This window comes from Varanus komodoensis, unplaced genomic scaffold (genome assembly GCF_004798865.1).
Source record: "Varanus komodoensis strain SLA01 unplaced genomic scaffold, ASM479886v1 scaffold6_2, whole genome shotgun sequence".
Classification (NCBI taxonomy): Eukaryota; Metazoa; Chordata; class Lepidosauria; order Squamata; family Varanidae; genus Varanus; species Varanus komodoensis.
In genome coordinates, this window is record NW_025336346.1 from 7632520 (window position 1) to 7647819 (window position 15300).

Consider the following 15300-nt stretch of genomic DNA (forward strand, 5'->3'; position numbering starts at 1 on the left):
TTTTACCAGGAATGGGATAGTAAATGAACAGATCAAATATGAATATAGCCTCCATGTTTTGTTGTAGCTGGAAATTTATGACATTCAATGGTGTTAATGTAACCATTTGAAAAGGAAAACCAAATGCACAATATTGATTCTCCAAACTATAACTTACTTTCCAACTGCAGCCAGAGATAGGAATCCTTCACCTTTGTAACTGTAGCAACACAAATTTCTTGTGGATCTTCTGGGTTCACAGCCTCAAGTTTCATGTTCTCCTTAAATCCATGGTCAGAATTTAACTAAAGGGACAAAACACAGAATTTACATTTAGGTAGAATGTTTATTTTTAGAGTAGTTTTCAGTACCAATGGGGTAACAAGTCACAAAATTTATTCAGAAAAAGTGGTTAAGTGGACTCTTGGAAGATCACCAAGGACTCAGAGACTAAGTTCAAAACAACATTTAATCAGAAAGGGTAGCTTCTTTTAAATCACAAAATAACTTCAATTAGGCAACCATTTTTTAAAAAAATGATGTATTTGTGCTGGAACATATGGGACGGTCTGCTTCTGAATGAAAGCTTGCAGTAGTTAAAATAAAAAATTAAACACAACAAAGTGGATACTTTTTGTCTCCTTAGACACTTACTTTATGTGTAAAGGAAGGCTTGGTTCATCCAAACAGCCAGCAACATAATAAGCCTGTGTCTCAGTCACACCTCTCTAGGCTAAGAGATTACATACATACACTAGGAAAGGATAAAAACATGCTGTATATGATGTCCTTACAAAAAGATGTTCCTGGAGTTGGGGGACTCACTACAGCTACGTACAATGTGATAATAAAGGAAGAGTTGTAGTTGGAAAGCAAAACTGGCAACCTCACAAAAAACCCTTTCCATGTATACACAGGGCTATGTTTGGATCTCAGCCACTCAAAAAACCCTCTGAACCTTAAATATTAGATGTCAGGTCTAGTTTAGTTTTATAGTCTACTCCAGTTTTCTCTAATAAATTCCCAGGGCAGGACTGGTTTTTCTTATGGGAAAGCATTCCATCGTAAGAATCCCCACTTGCAATCTAAGCAGTTGGTACAAGTGTACCAACTTGTCTGCTCTTTTTGGTCAGACATAAAATGCAGTATTACACTTAAATTCTTATAACTTCACTGGCTCCTGCATAATAAACTGGATGTTAAACACCACACACATCTGTTTAGACACTATGGTATGAAGTCATACTCTAAACCCCCACCCCCCAATAGGTTAATTCTTCATTTGTTACCATGATGCGCTGCGACTAAGAAGCTTTGCAAATAAAATATAGACCTCTGAACGAACACATTAAATAGTGAATGTTATGCTCACCATGGAAAAACAACTCTCGGGAGCAGCCTCAGCTCCACACTGTTTGAGATAGTCTGCCCAGTCAAAGTCCTGTCCAGGATAACCTATGAATCAAGAAAGTGACTCTGTTATATTTGTAATCATACAATTCTTCCAAAAAGATCCGGGTGATATCATGAGCCCCAACAGAGGAGGGCAGGGAGGGGCCCTCCAGCTTCCCAACAAGCCATAATCTCCCAATTCTCAAGCTTCACTGAAAAACAAATGTGTGCGCAAACACACACGCCTCCAGCTCTTGTAGAACCTGAGATTGGAGGCAAAATAAGCAGAAATTATTCTGCTGTTTCATTTCATGAGAAACTAACCTACTCCTGCCTGTCAGTGCTGTTAGCCAATGAATGAAATCACAGCAATGGTCAACATTCCTACTTTCTTCAGAAATGTCCTCATTCATTTTAAAGGCTTTTTTTGGTTGGTCCTGACAAGAAGTGAACAACAATCCAGAAGGGGTGTGTGTGTGTGTGTGTGTGTGATTTTGAGTCTTTTGCAGCATGCCAATTTATTAAAAACTAGAGAAGCTCTGCATATATTTAACTTGTATGCAGAGCACATCATGAGAAAGGTGGGGCTAGATGAATCACAAGTTGGAATTAAGATTGCTGGGAGAAATATCAACAACCTCAGATATGCAGATGATACCACTCTAATGACAGAGAGTGAAGAGGAACTAAAGAGCCTCTTGATGCGGGTGAAGGAGGGGAGTGCAAAAGTTGGCTTGAAACTCAACATCAAGAAAACTAAGATCATGGCATCTGGTCCGATCACTTCCTGGCAAACAGATGGGGAAGCAATGGAGGTAGTGACAGATTTTATTTTCCTGGGCTCCAAGATCACTGCAGATGGGGACTGCAGCCAAGAAATTAAAAGATGCTTGCTCCTGGGGAGGAAAGCTATGGCAAATCTAGACAGCATACTAAAAAGCAGAGACATCACCCTGCCAACAAAAGTGCATATATTCAAGGGTATGGTTTTCCCAGTTGCAATGTATGGCTGTGAAAGCTGTGTCATAAGGAAGGCTGAGCGCTGAATAACTGAGGCCTTTGAATTGTGGTGCAGGAGAAGACTCCTGTGAGTCCCTTGGACTGCAAGGAAATCAAACCAGTCAGTTCCAACTTCTGCTTTCTCTTCATAAAGGCTTTGGAGCTGAAGTAACTTCTGAAAAGTATGTTTTTTCCTATGTATTGTAGCAATGCAGAACCTTCTGGTAAAGGTACCTGGGGCCACAGTACCAGCGTATTTTGGCTTAAGGCACTTACTATCATTAACTCAGCTTTAGGAAGGGCCATTCACAGAGTAGCAGAATTGGAAGGAGCCAAGGCCATCAGATCCACCCACCAGCTCAGTGCAGGGATCCTAGTTAAAATATCCCTAACAGCTGGTTGTCTAGTTACACCCTAATTGCCTCCAGTGTGGGAGAACCCACAACTTCCCTTGGTAATTGGCTCCATGGTTGTAGTGCTCTAAGAATAGATGTTTTTCCTGTAGCTCATCAGGAATTTGGCTTTCTGTAACTTTATTATTCTGTGTCCTGCAATCTGGGATAATGGAGAAGAGATCCTAGTCCTCCTCCGTGACAGTCTTAAGTATTTGAAGAATGCTGCCATATGCTGAAGCATGCCCATTTCTTTCAGTCTCTCTTCACAAAGCTTTGGCTTTCAGTCTCCTGATCAACTGTGCTGCCCTCCCCTAAACCTTTTCCAGTTTGTCTGCATCATTCTTCATCTGTGGTGACCAGAACTGGATGCAGTATTCAAGATGAGGCTTAAATAGAGCTGAGTGCAGGGAAACTAATACTTCACAGGATTTGGAAGTGATACTTCTATTAATGTACCCGCAAAGAGCATTTGCCCTTTTTGCAGTGACACCACACTGTCTACTGTCAGCCTATCTCTTAACAATCCTGAGATCCTCCTTGCCTGTAGTATTGTTGAGCCAAGTACCCTCCATCTTGTAACTATGTACTGGATTTCTTTTTCCTAGGTGTAGAACCTGGCATTTATCCCGGTTAAATGTTATTCTGTTGTTTTCAGTCGGTGCTCCAAACTATCAAACTTTGAATTTTGTTTCTGTCTTCTGAGATACTAACTAACCCACCCAATTTTGTGTCAAGCAGCCTCTGTACTTCCTCATCCAACCCCTTACTAAAAATGTTGAAGAGCTCTGGAGGTACCCCACTTGCTATCTCTTCCCACTTAGAGATGGTACCATTGATAAACACTCCCCAAGTCCAATTCTGTAGCCAACTGTGAATCCACCTGATAGCTGTTTCATCCAGCCCACCTTTTGCTAGCCTGCTACTCAGGATATCCTGGGGCACTTTGCCAAAAGCTTTGCTGAAGTCAAGGTATATTATGTTCACAACATTCCCACAGTCCACCAGAGGGAATATCCGATCCAAAATTATCAACCTATTAAGAAGGAGATGAGAAGGCATAAAGATCAGGAAATTGCCAAGGGGTTGGTGAAAAGGGTCATGGTCTCCCCAGGAGGCCTGGACTAAGAAACAATAACTAGCCCAAGGTCATCTACTGAGCTGTGGCCTCTGCAGACCTCACCCACCATTCTTCTATATCTCATTGGCACCTTCAACCTTGTAGTATATTGCAAGTTTCTGAATATGCAGTAATACCTTCATTCTTAAATCAAGTTTTACTGAATACTTAAAAAAGCCTATAACCATTGCCTGTTCCAGGTCTACAGTTACCATGTGCTATTAAACTGTTCAAGTAGCTGCAATTTAACCCAAGAAACAATATTCCAGCTTGTGGAACAACAGTAACTTCAAATACAAAAGCATCATATTCCAGAATACTGTTGATGAGTGTACAAAGAACATATATACATACCAGGTGGAGGGCTGAGATGCAAGCCATTCTTTAGACTCCACTGCACAGGGAAAATACCAGGGCTGTTGACATGACACACATAAGAACGGCTTGTGGTGCGTTCTGATCTCAGATCATCTATTTCTATCATGAAATAGTGATCATTGAACACCTGCAAGAAGGAAGAGGAATGATTTAAATAGTCCGTTATCAGCCAGATAGTCCTTGTTTTTGAGCTACCATCTTTATTGGCTAGGATCCAAAGGAGTGATCTTTCAGGTAACTAAGAACACAGGAAAGTCCACTGGAGTACTCTTACTCCCTTTCTTTGAACAGCTGGCTTTCACACCATAGCAATGCAGTTTTTCTCTTTACAAAAGAACAAAACAAAGTTGCATGCTCTAAATGCTGAAAAAAGAGAACAGGATAAGAGATGAAATGGAGAGTAAGAATGTGTGGTGTTATACTCAAACTTGATGGCTGCCAATCAAGTTATTGTGTCAAGTTTAAGGAGTTATGGCTGGTTTCGTAAGATCTAAACAGCTCAGGGCCTGGTTTTCTGAGAGACCGACTTTTCCCATACAGGACATCCTGGTCTCTGCTTTTGGTCAGGAAGAATTTGCTGACCAGATTGTATCTTATTGCCATTCATTCTGCTGTGCTGTAGAGGAAGGCCTTCTCAATTGTGCAGTGCTCCATGTGGAACGATCTCCCTGTGGAGACCAGGCGGGCTGCTATGGCAATGTGCTTCCAACAACAGTGGAACTGGACACTTGTTTGTCCAGTCTTTTCCTTGACTGGCAGCTTTCCCTGAGGGTCCTTTAGTTTTTAAGAACTGGATGTATTATTTCACCATGATTTCATTTTGTAAAATGCAAAGTGGAATAGGAATTTTCTGAAATACAGGCATATATAAATAAATGGGTCAGAAAACATTGTTTTAAAAAATTAAATAAAGTTAAAACAAGAGACTTGGATGAAAGGGAAAGTAAAATAAATTTAATAGGCAAAGGTGGATTGAAAACACTGAGGCATTCTTAAAACACTGGCAGTTTGTTCAGAGGATTATTATTATATCTGAGAAATATTTTCAAGAAAAAAAATTGTAACATGGGATGTTAAATCTATTTTTTAAAAGTTAATAAAAATGTCTGAACTGAGTCAATGAATTAAAATATACAGAGGAGGAACCAAACAGTTTAAGCTGGAATTGAAACTAAAACTTTGAGATTCTGAAAGAATGTGAGAAAACAATCGTGCTCTACAAATAGAAGTAGAGTGATAAAATAAAATAAGCCGTTTAAAGCAATTGCTAGCACAGCATTTTTCCCTTTCTGAGCAGACAATAAGCTAACCAGGCCCGGGTGGGGTGGGGTGGGGTGGGGGTGGGGGTGGGGGCGGGGGGGGGAAGCAACAGAATGACCTTTCTCTAGGAGAACTGCAATTATTATGATGATTACAATAATGAGCTTCTGAAGCTGATTAGATTGTGGCCAGCAGGGGGACTATATTAAATCTGCAGCTGTTCAGAAGATGGACACATTAGCAAATCTTGAGAAGCTGGTCCAACAGATTTGTCACACAGTTACAGTTTTCCATGCCAAAATCATGATAAGACGTTTTAAAAGGAGTAAGATACAGAAGGGTGAGATAAAGCCAATGTTGACTAGGCAAAAAAGGGGTTGACATTGGTGATGTTACAGTTCATATAGCTTATAAAAAGAAACAGAGATATTTGCCTATCAATACTTAGGAAGTACCAATTTAATTTATACTAAAATTGCACATCTGTCAATAGTAGTTAACTTCTGGACTGTTCAGGTAGCTTATGAATTTTGATAGAAATGTACCTATAAGCAAACAACATCAACCTGAATGCCAGAAATATAATGCCTCACTAACAATCTGGGCGCTAATGAAGAATATATAATATTAGTTCTAGTCAAAGCTGACCCAATGAAATAAATGGGCTTTATATCAGGCTAACACTGAATAATAGCCTACACTGATTTTCAAGAGTACCAGGATATATACAAAATTACACTGAAGCCAACAGGATCCAAACAGTTTCAGTGCCTTGTTGCTGCTAAAAATGATTTTCATGGTAATAATTTTAAAATTTGGGGCAGCAGTAACGCTAGGAATCATCGTTTAAAATGTTTGCTAGATAGCATTTATATTTGTTCCTGCCTCTTCACTCTGTTAAGATTAAAGAACACTGTAAGATTCTTTAAGATTGGTATTTAACACTTTGTCATTTACAAACAGGAAATGTTTTTTTATCACGAACAACCATGTCAGCTGCTATAAGTACAATAAAAATGGTAATAAGATGGTGATCTTCTAGAAGAAAAGCACTGGTGCAGCTGGAAGGCACGGTTATGATGTGAACCATCCAGATAGCCTTTTAGCTGATGGATAGTATAGAAATTTTATAAATATAACAGGAGTGGGGAACATGTGGACTTCCAGCTGTTGAATTCCAACTCCCATCTGCCCTAGTCAGAATGGGCAATGATCAAGGATGATGGAATTCCAGTGCAACAGCACCCAGAGGCCCATGTTTCTCAATTCGTTAGTCTCTGCCTTGGAACTTCTTATGTATCTTATCAGGCCACCAGAAAGACTTGTAACTCAGGAATATTATCAGATAGTTTAGGATTTATCAAGATGGGAACAGCCTTCTAAAATCAGCATGTGTGGAAGCAAGTGCCAGCTTAAGAGCTTTGAAAAAAATAAAACTGAAGAAGGCTGTGCTGGATGGTAAGAAAGATTCCAAAATCCTTCCCAGGTAGAACCTTCTTCTTAGGACCAACCATCACAAAATAGAAAAACAGCTTTCAAGTTCTCAAGAACTCTTTATCGGGCTGGATGTTAATCAAGGGGTGGGGGGATGGGGGAAGAAGATGGTCTGATTTTCAAGTCTACATTTAGTTACAGTCTTAAGATGGAAAATAAGTGAAGACAACACACACAGTGCAATGTTTATTCACAAGTTAAGTCCCACTAAGTTCCCCAGGTTTGTAGCCTTAGTTGGATTAGGCTCCATTAAATCATATACAGGTTTCAGACTGTAACCAGTAGTGCTACGACAAAAACAATCCCTCTCATACACACAATAGCTGATCTACCATTTTAAAAAATATATCAGTCACCTGGATCTCAAAAAAAACAATCCCTCTCATACACACAATAGCTGATCTATCATTTTAAAAAATTTATCAGTCACCTGGATCTGAAAAAAATATGGATGATTTTAATGCTGATTGTAATACATTACTTCCACTGTTACGGCTTATTGGTATTGTTGTGCATGCAACTAAAATACGTCTTAGATTGTATGAAGTTGTATTGAGTAGTTTTCATTGCATGAAGAAGAAAAGCAAAAGTTGCAGCTAAGAGACTTGAGAACATAATTTGGCACCTTTGTAACTGTAGCAGGTGAGATGACAAAGGGGGCCTTTGGATCGACAGCCTCCAACTTCATTTTCGTCGAGAATGAGTGCATTCCAACAATAGGCTTGTCCTAAACATTACAACATGAAAATGTTAATCACTGCTGAGGTTCTTTGGCACAGAAAATCACTGAGACAGAAAATTGTTCATTGTACAACATGAGACATAGTGTATCTTCTACCGGTACAAATAAAAGATATAACCTTATCCTTTAATATTTCAGAGAGAGTCACACTAGCTCATACTGGCATTTTAAAGCTATTCCATTTCCAGGAACCCAGCAAATTAAAGCTGGCAGCACCGCTCTCTTATTAAAACAGGCATGGCATTCTCTCCTCAGTTCAATCAGAATGGGATTTGACACAATACTTTTCACCTAGGGATTTCTAATTTGGAGCATAATGAAAGTACGAAATCTGAATAAATACTCTTCTGATCCATGCAGGGGCCGTTTAGTGTAAAAGAAAAAAGATAAAAAAACAAAACAAAATGAAAACAAAAACTGCCTTCAGGGCACAACTCAAGGAATCCAAATACTCTGGGCCCTGCACTTCTTTGGGATTTCCAACTTTTCTGTGTTGCAGCACACTCTTTAAGAGTCATCTGTGAACAATACCAAATTAATTTTATTCACTGGACTCACCTCACCTCACTTGCAGGGGTCCCTGGAGGGGAACCTCAGATTATTATCATAATGTCCAAGTAGGGAAATAGTTAAGGGCACACAGAAAGGCATTGCTGGTCACTGCCCCACAGTGATGGAATCTGCTACATGTGGAAACCAGGCAAAGCTAAAGCAGCTTTGAAAACCCTTATTTAGTTGCAAATGTGTGTCTGTAGATGGGGAAGCCAATACTGTATGTGTTTCACTGATCTCAATTCATTACCTTACGTATGTGTATTTCAGGAATTCACTCACTCAGTTGGAGCTTACCAGAACCAATGGGCAAAGCACACCTAACTATAATAGCCTCATGTTGCTGGCTTCTAACAATTACCTTTTGCAGCTATCCATACAATTAGTTAAAGGTGCTCCAAGGCAACCCCCAGTTGTTGTACCTTAAATAGATCAGTAGGCACCAAAGAATCTTCTTCCTCTTCTTTTATTTTTGCCAGGATCTCCTGCCATTCTGCCTCAGACTTCAAGTGTCTAACAGCTTCAATAAAAGCATGGTAGCTTGTTATATTACTAGTAAAGCACGGTAAACATGACACCTTTACACTATCCCTACGTCATGGTCAAATAAATAATGTGAAAAGAGTTAACACCACTGCTATTTACTTTATGCACAAAGAGACCACAGCGCAAATCTCCTCTCCCCAGCAAGTCCTGTAAACCCCATGCTGAACACCTTAAAACACTGCCCTCAAGGAACGCATGCATTATTTCCTATTATGATTCTGTCCTACCACTTCTTATGCAGAATCCTAATTGCTTTTTACATTTAGGAATAAAATTCAGGTAGGTGATGCAGCTGTGGGAGGTGAGCAAGTTGCTGATGGGGAATCATTAAAGGTTATCTCTAATGTACTGGTATGTGTACCTTTAGGTTGTGTCTAAAAGTACCTCTTCAAGCCAGAAACATATTGCTTAGATGGTTATAAGCTTTTTCACTACCAAATCCTAGGTTTCTAGAGTAATTTACCTCTGTTGCCATGGCAATTGTACAAGTGGGCAGCTTAAGTCAATGTTTAGAAGGAAATGGCAAGTCCCTGAGTTATAAACAGTTGCGTGGCATTAATCTGGTGGTGCATCCTTGGGCATGGCAAATGGACTGAATGATCCTTAGGCTTAAGATTACATAATAAGCACTACTAGAGGCTTAAAAAAGAAAAAAAGTGGGGGCAAATTCATTACATGGGCTTTAAAAGTTTGTTTTTTGGTTCAGTTGAAACAAATGTGGTTATTTTTGAATATATTTAAGACTTTGAGCTCAGAACAAATATGAGCCACAACATCACAATACCACACTGTTTAAAATCACAAGTTTCTCCTGGTATCATAGAAAGAGCTACTTCCCTTTCTCCTGACACAGCTCCTCACAGCTCAGCACAATGTCTTACAGCACACTTGTAAACAACTAATCCCAGAGATTCTCTTTCTGCACCATCAATTTGTCCCAAATATGAGACAAGGGACAATATGGACACATTTACAGGCTCTGGTTTTCATTTCATTCTTGCTCCAGACTGATATTTGCTAATGGGCAGGCTACCGAGACTCAGGCCTTTCTTTAAAGTCTGCCATTCTAATTTGTGCAAAGGAAGTTTTGTACCTGAAGGAGGTTCGAGGATATAACCTTGCTGAATTGCCCAACCCACTGGATGGAGAAAGGGATCCAAGTAGAACATCCACAGGTCATGCTGGTCTGAATCTCCAAGTCCTTCATAACGCAGTCGGAGTCTGCCACCAATGTTTTCCAGAACACTGACCACCCATGCTCCGAGGGAATCATTCAAGTGCTGGCATTCTAGTCTTGAACCTGGTGCAATGAGATCCAAAGGATTCTTCCCTCGGTGGAGCTGCAGAGCAAAATGATGAAAACAAGATGACTGTCCATTCACCGAGCCTGAAAAGACCTTAAGATGGTATGTCAAGCCCATTACTCTTGCCAAGGTAGATGTTCAGGACATTCACACATAAACTGGAGCTTCCGTTTGCCTCCATGCTTTCCTGTCAAGGGATTTATTTTCCTCCCTGTTCAAGACCAAGAAGGTGGACCTTAAAAAACCGTATTGCTTTTGAGGGAATGCCAGCAACTATGTCTGCTCTATTGTTTTTACAAATGATACAACCTACAGCTCCTGTAGCAGATTCCTCAGTCTGTTCAAACGCTCCTGCCCTTGTGTTATCTCTTCTGTAGGAAAGAGCTGTGCCTGCAGGTGGAGCCACAATCACTGTGTAAGGGTAAGGGGTCCGTCCATCTTCCATTGATTTCAACCAGATAGCTAAAATGTGTCAGCATTTCTAAATATTTTTTGGTTAACACAGTTGATTATGTGATGGAGCATCCTTCATATCAAGTGTGTGCCCTTTTGAATTAGAACGCAGAAGTGCTTTCTTGGCTTCCCTGCACATGGGGCACTGGGAGAAGGCATCTTCTGCTTTAAATACCTGCCTTTGTGTAATACCTCTATTTTTCCATGAGATGCCACCACCAAGCTGTTGGCACATGCTTCCCAAAACAGCAAATAGCATTGACTGTCACTAGAAGTGTGGGGGGAAAATCTTTTCCAATTCTATGGGGCAGCAGTGTTTTTATTTTAAACAAAACAAGCAAGCATAAGGGATGCAAAAATATGTCAACCATATTATAAGACCTTCACTGATAGGGATGACTATCTGAAAGTGAGGAAAGAACATTTTTAAGGTCATGAGTTTTAATATACTCCCAGGGGTATTGTATATAAACAAAACCCAGGTGAGTCACTGGCCATGTAAAATTTATCCTACGAAGTGCTATGCAAGCTTAGTTCTTCTGAACACCAGTCACTCAATCTGCATGAACTTTGTATTAGAGATGCTCCCAAGACCTGTCACCTCAAATCCACAATTAGTGCTTAAAGTACTCTCCGGTTTGGATTTTAATCAGGGGCTGAGAAGAATTTAGCTCTTTCCCTCGCCAGCACCACCCATGCATGCGCTCAAAGCTCATTCATATGGTTCTTTCTTAAACTATGGTCCATCAAACTCTTTTAATGACACTGTTTAAATCACCATTGTGGATTCTGTATTTCTGGGTTATTTCCCCTAATTGTGGTATACTATGCTCTGGCCTCAAGCTTTGCATTTCTCAAATTTATGCTTGCCCATACATATCACAGAAGTTTATTCCCTGCACAAACAGCTGTGCAGACAAACAAGGGTGATGCATTCTGCTTCCCAAAGCAGGCCAAGTACTGTGTCTTATCTGTTCTCTTGGATTTACTTTGCCTATGTGGAACATAAAAACGGAATTAGGATTTCAGGCATGAGGGCAGGCTGTGGGATCGAGTTCAGCCCCTTGACTGCTCCTTCCCCTCATCCATGTGAAGTGGGCAATTGGTCAGAGCACAGTAATTAGGTTCTGAAGTATTTTTATAAAAGAGAAATTCTAAATGGTGTGTGCAGTTTGGGGGCGGGGGCGTCTTGTAGTAGTCTGCCACTCGTAAAGCCTGCCTACTCATTTCTGCCAGGGTGGGAGAGGACAATTTTTTTCCTGGCAAATATGAACTTTCAAAAGTTCTATTCCCAGTGGAAACAGTGAGTGGGACATCATACCAGAATGGAGCAGGCACCAGTTGAAAGCTCAACTTAGGGATGTTTTGGGTCAGCAAACAAGCTTTGGATACAGTCCTTGTCTCAAACTGGCCACTACCACTGGTAGCACTCCTACACCTGTTCAGATTTGTGTGTGTGAACAGGAAACCCGGGGCTGGACATGGTGCCCCACTGATGGAACTTCTTTCTGTCACCAGAGGGGTTTCTCTGCCCCATCCTTACCACCTTCTGCCTTTATGCGGGGAAGGATTACTCTCTGGCTTTTAATTGTGCCCCTTTAAATCATCCAATTCAACCAAAACTGTGCTATGTCACCTTGCTGATATATGAATGCTTTTGGGAAAGGGGCCTGGTAAATATATTACAAAACACATTCCGGCTACAAAATCCAGCACAAAATTATATTCATTGAATGCATAAAATGGGCAAAGTCTCTTTACCACTGCAATCTGTGTACATACTTACCCCTTCTAGGAGACTGGCAGGGGCAGTGCATGCTCCTTTCAGAGTTTGCTGAAGAAATTCTTCCTGGTTAGAAATTTTATCTTTGATGCCTAAAATAAAAAAGTATTTACTTTTGCTATCTTTTAACATAGCAAAAGATTAATCCTGGAACCTCAAAAGGAGGCCCACCTGCTCTTTCCCAAACAGCTTAGCAATTGTTACTCAGAAACAGAAACTGCAGTTAAACTGTTTTGAGAATTTGATATCCACTTTTTTAAAGTTCAAGGTTAGAGAACTTCCAGGGTGGGAACTAGCAGAAGAACTGAATTATTAGGAACCCAGAGAGGGATTTCATTCTTGATATTAATGGGTCCAAAAAGTGCGTAAGTAGAAGAACAAAACTGGGTTCATGTACAGCTGGCTTACAGATGTTACAGCTAAGTGGTGACTGGGGACTCAGCAGTGAGTCATGCTAGGCTGCCCTAATTTTAGGTTCATGGTAAACTGAAGACAAAAGGCCATGCAGGAATTCAGGCTATGGCCCAGAAAGTTGTATCAGCTGGCAGAATAATTATAATTACTTCAAAGCCTTCAAAATAATTACTGGTTAAGCACCAGAGTCAAACCTTCCCCCACCATTCCATGGAAGAGGGTTACCTTCAGGCACTTTGAGAGTCTTCTTATTCTGCTCACACCAGCCAACTGGGTGCAAATCAGCGGTCATGATATCGCACCAGAAGTCAGCCTTGCGGTCTTCTCCATAACCATCATAGCGCAACAGCAGTAACTGCCCACAAGTGGTGATGATGGTGGCAACCCAGTATGTGTCAGGACCAGGCTTGACAGCAACTTCCAGCTTCATGCCAGGTGAAAAGCCATTTTGTGGGCTAGTGTCCACCTTAAAAAGGGAAGCGAGATGTTAATGCATGGCTCTGGCTACAATACGATCAGCTTCGGAAATGATAACAAAACTTATTTGTTATAGAAAGCACATCTTCTCTTTTTAAAGGATGATGTGGACACTAAGGAGGGTATGGATTTGTTTGTTTAGTTTTGTTGTTGTTGTTGTTGTTGTTGAAAGGTTAGGATTTGACCAGTGAAAAATAAAACAAAAACAAAACCTAACAATCAGTGTGGTGTAGTGGTTAGAGTGCTGGACCGGGGTGGGGGTGGGGGCTCAGGAGATTTGGATCCTAGTCCACGGAACTTCCTGGGTGACTCTGGATTAGTCACACACTGTAGGCCTCACCTACCTCACAGGGCTGTTGTTGTGAGGGTAAAACAGAGCAGAGGAAGACTTCACAAGCTGTCTTAAGTTCTCACAAGAAGTAAGGCAGCATATAAATAACAACAACAACACAAGCATTCTTTTGATAGCCAGTGTGGTGCAATGGTGACAGTACTGGACTGAGGACTCAGGAGATCTGGGTTCTAGTCCTCACTTGGTCATGCAGCCCACTGAGTGGCTTTGGACCAAAGATTCTCAGCCCAGCCTAATGCAGCTTATGTAAGCAGCTTTGGGTCCTTCACAAGAGTTAAAAAGGCAGGGTACAAATGCAATGCAATGGTAATCGCAGAGTACTGTGGAAAAAGTGACCGTGTGATTTGGACATAATTCTGCTATTTAACAGCAGAAGTCATTTTCTATTTTTTAAATATGGTAAGCAGTATAGATCAAGTAAGTAAGACAGAAAACGTATTTCATAAAAATGGACTGGCACTCCAGTTAAGTTAAACTGGATAGAGAGCACTAATCAGGAATCTAGAAGACTTTTTAAAATCTGTGTTCTCCACTATGAACTGTCCAAATGTAGGAGAATATGAAAAAAATAACAGAACAATGAGGATGCAGAAGGATTTTTTTAATGAGCTGGTGACCAAATGAGAAAGCATTGCAAAAATGCAAAGAAAACTTCTTAGGAACTAGGGCAAAGGAATCTATGATTTTCAGGACAAAGTGGTAGGACAAAAGTAAAAATTGAATGGCTATTTGAAAGGAACATCAGAAATAAAAGATGTTATTCCCAGAAAAATAAGATTAAGGCCACAGTAGATACAGTACTCCCAAAGGCAATGAACAGAACTGATTGCTCCGTATTATGTTTCTGCTTTTACCATAAAGCAACTATGGCCAGAAAAATGAAATCTCAAATTAATTTAGCATTAAAATGAAGGCTTTCATTAAAATGGAAGCTCACCAGGATATTTGCTTGAACATCTCACGAGAAGCAAAGGAAACTGGAAAATGACTGTTCTCATACTAGCATCATAAAATCAGGGCAAGATAATATATTAACACAAATAGCTAATCTACAATATGCAATAAAAAGAACACAGTTATCTTGGATGTCACTGTTTTAGTACTTTTTTGAAAGTACAGTATTTTTTGGCTTGACAAATATGTGCTAAAGTTTTCATATTTTCTTTTTCTTTTTTTTTTAATAGCAGTCTTTCAGAAGTGTGCTCTTAGGACTGTCTCTGTCTCTCTCTTTCCTGATCTAGTGTTGTCCAGTCAATGCCCTTGTTGGTTTCAGTCAAAGAAAGTGAAGTGCACTTTCAGCATGGATGCAATTGGCAAGGTGAAACTGCATAAAGGCTAATTTGTGCAAAGCTGCTGATCTGTCAGCTGAAAATCACCAGTAAAGGGGAAAAAAGAAGGTGCATTGAAAAGAAGCGGTGTGACGTTTGCCTCCTTAGTAATATAATACTTTGGATTTCAAATGTTAAATGTACTGTTTGCAGTGTCTTCCACATTTTTTTAACATTTTCCCAGGTCTGCACAGCTATTGCAGAAAAGAGAGATATTGACTCCTGACTTTTATGGATCTTTTTCAGGACAGTTACTCCTGCATTTACTGTGGTTCCCTAATGATTCTTAAAAAAAGATCTAAGTAGAGGGGAATGAGATGGAGTGAATAGGGACA

The 15300-nt window shown here is 40.2% G+C and overlaps 1 protein-coding gene across 3 annotated transcripts in view; it reads right to left on the bottom strand.

Moving 5' to 3' along the window:
• Positions 1-15300, bottom strand: part of SFMBT1 (Scm like with four mbt domains 1) — an 87123-nt gene that overhangs the window by 18501 nt on the left and 53322 nt on the right. For all 3 annotated transcript variants that reach the window (XM_044451456.1, XM_044451454.1, XM_044451455.1), the window contains exons 4-11: positions 13034-13274; positions 12398-12486; positions 9948-10194; positions 8731-8828; positions 7640-7741; positions 4237-4387; positions 1352-1434; positions 158-284 (exon numbers count right to left, since the gene is read on the bottom strand). In XM_044451456.1, the coding sequence (XP_044307391.1) occupies positions 158-284; positions 1352-1434; positions 4237-4387; positions 7640-7741; positions 8731-8828; positions 9948-10194; positions 12398-12486; positions 13034-13274 (1138 nt within the window). The remainder of the gene's footprint in view (positions 1-157; positions 285-1351; positions 1435-4236; positions 4388-7639; positions 7742-8730; positions 8829-9947; positions 10195-12397; positions 12487-13033; positions 13275-15300) is intronic.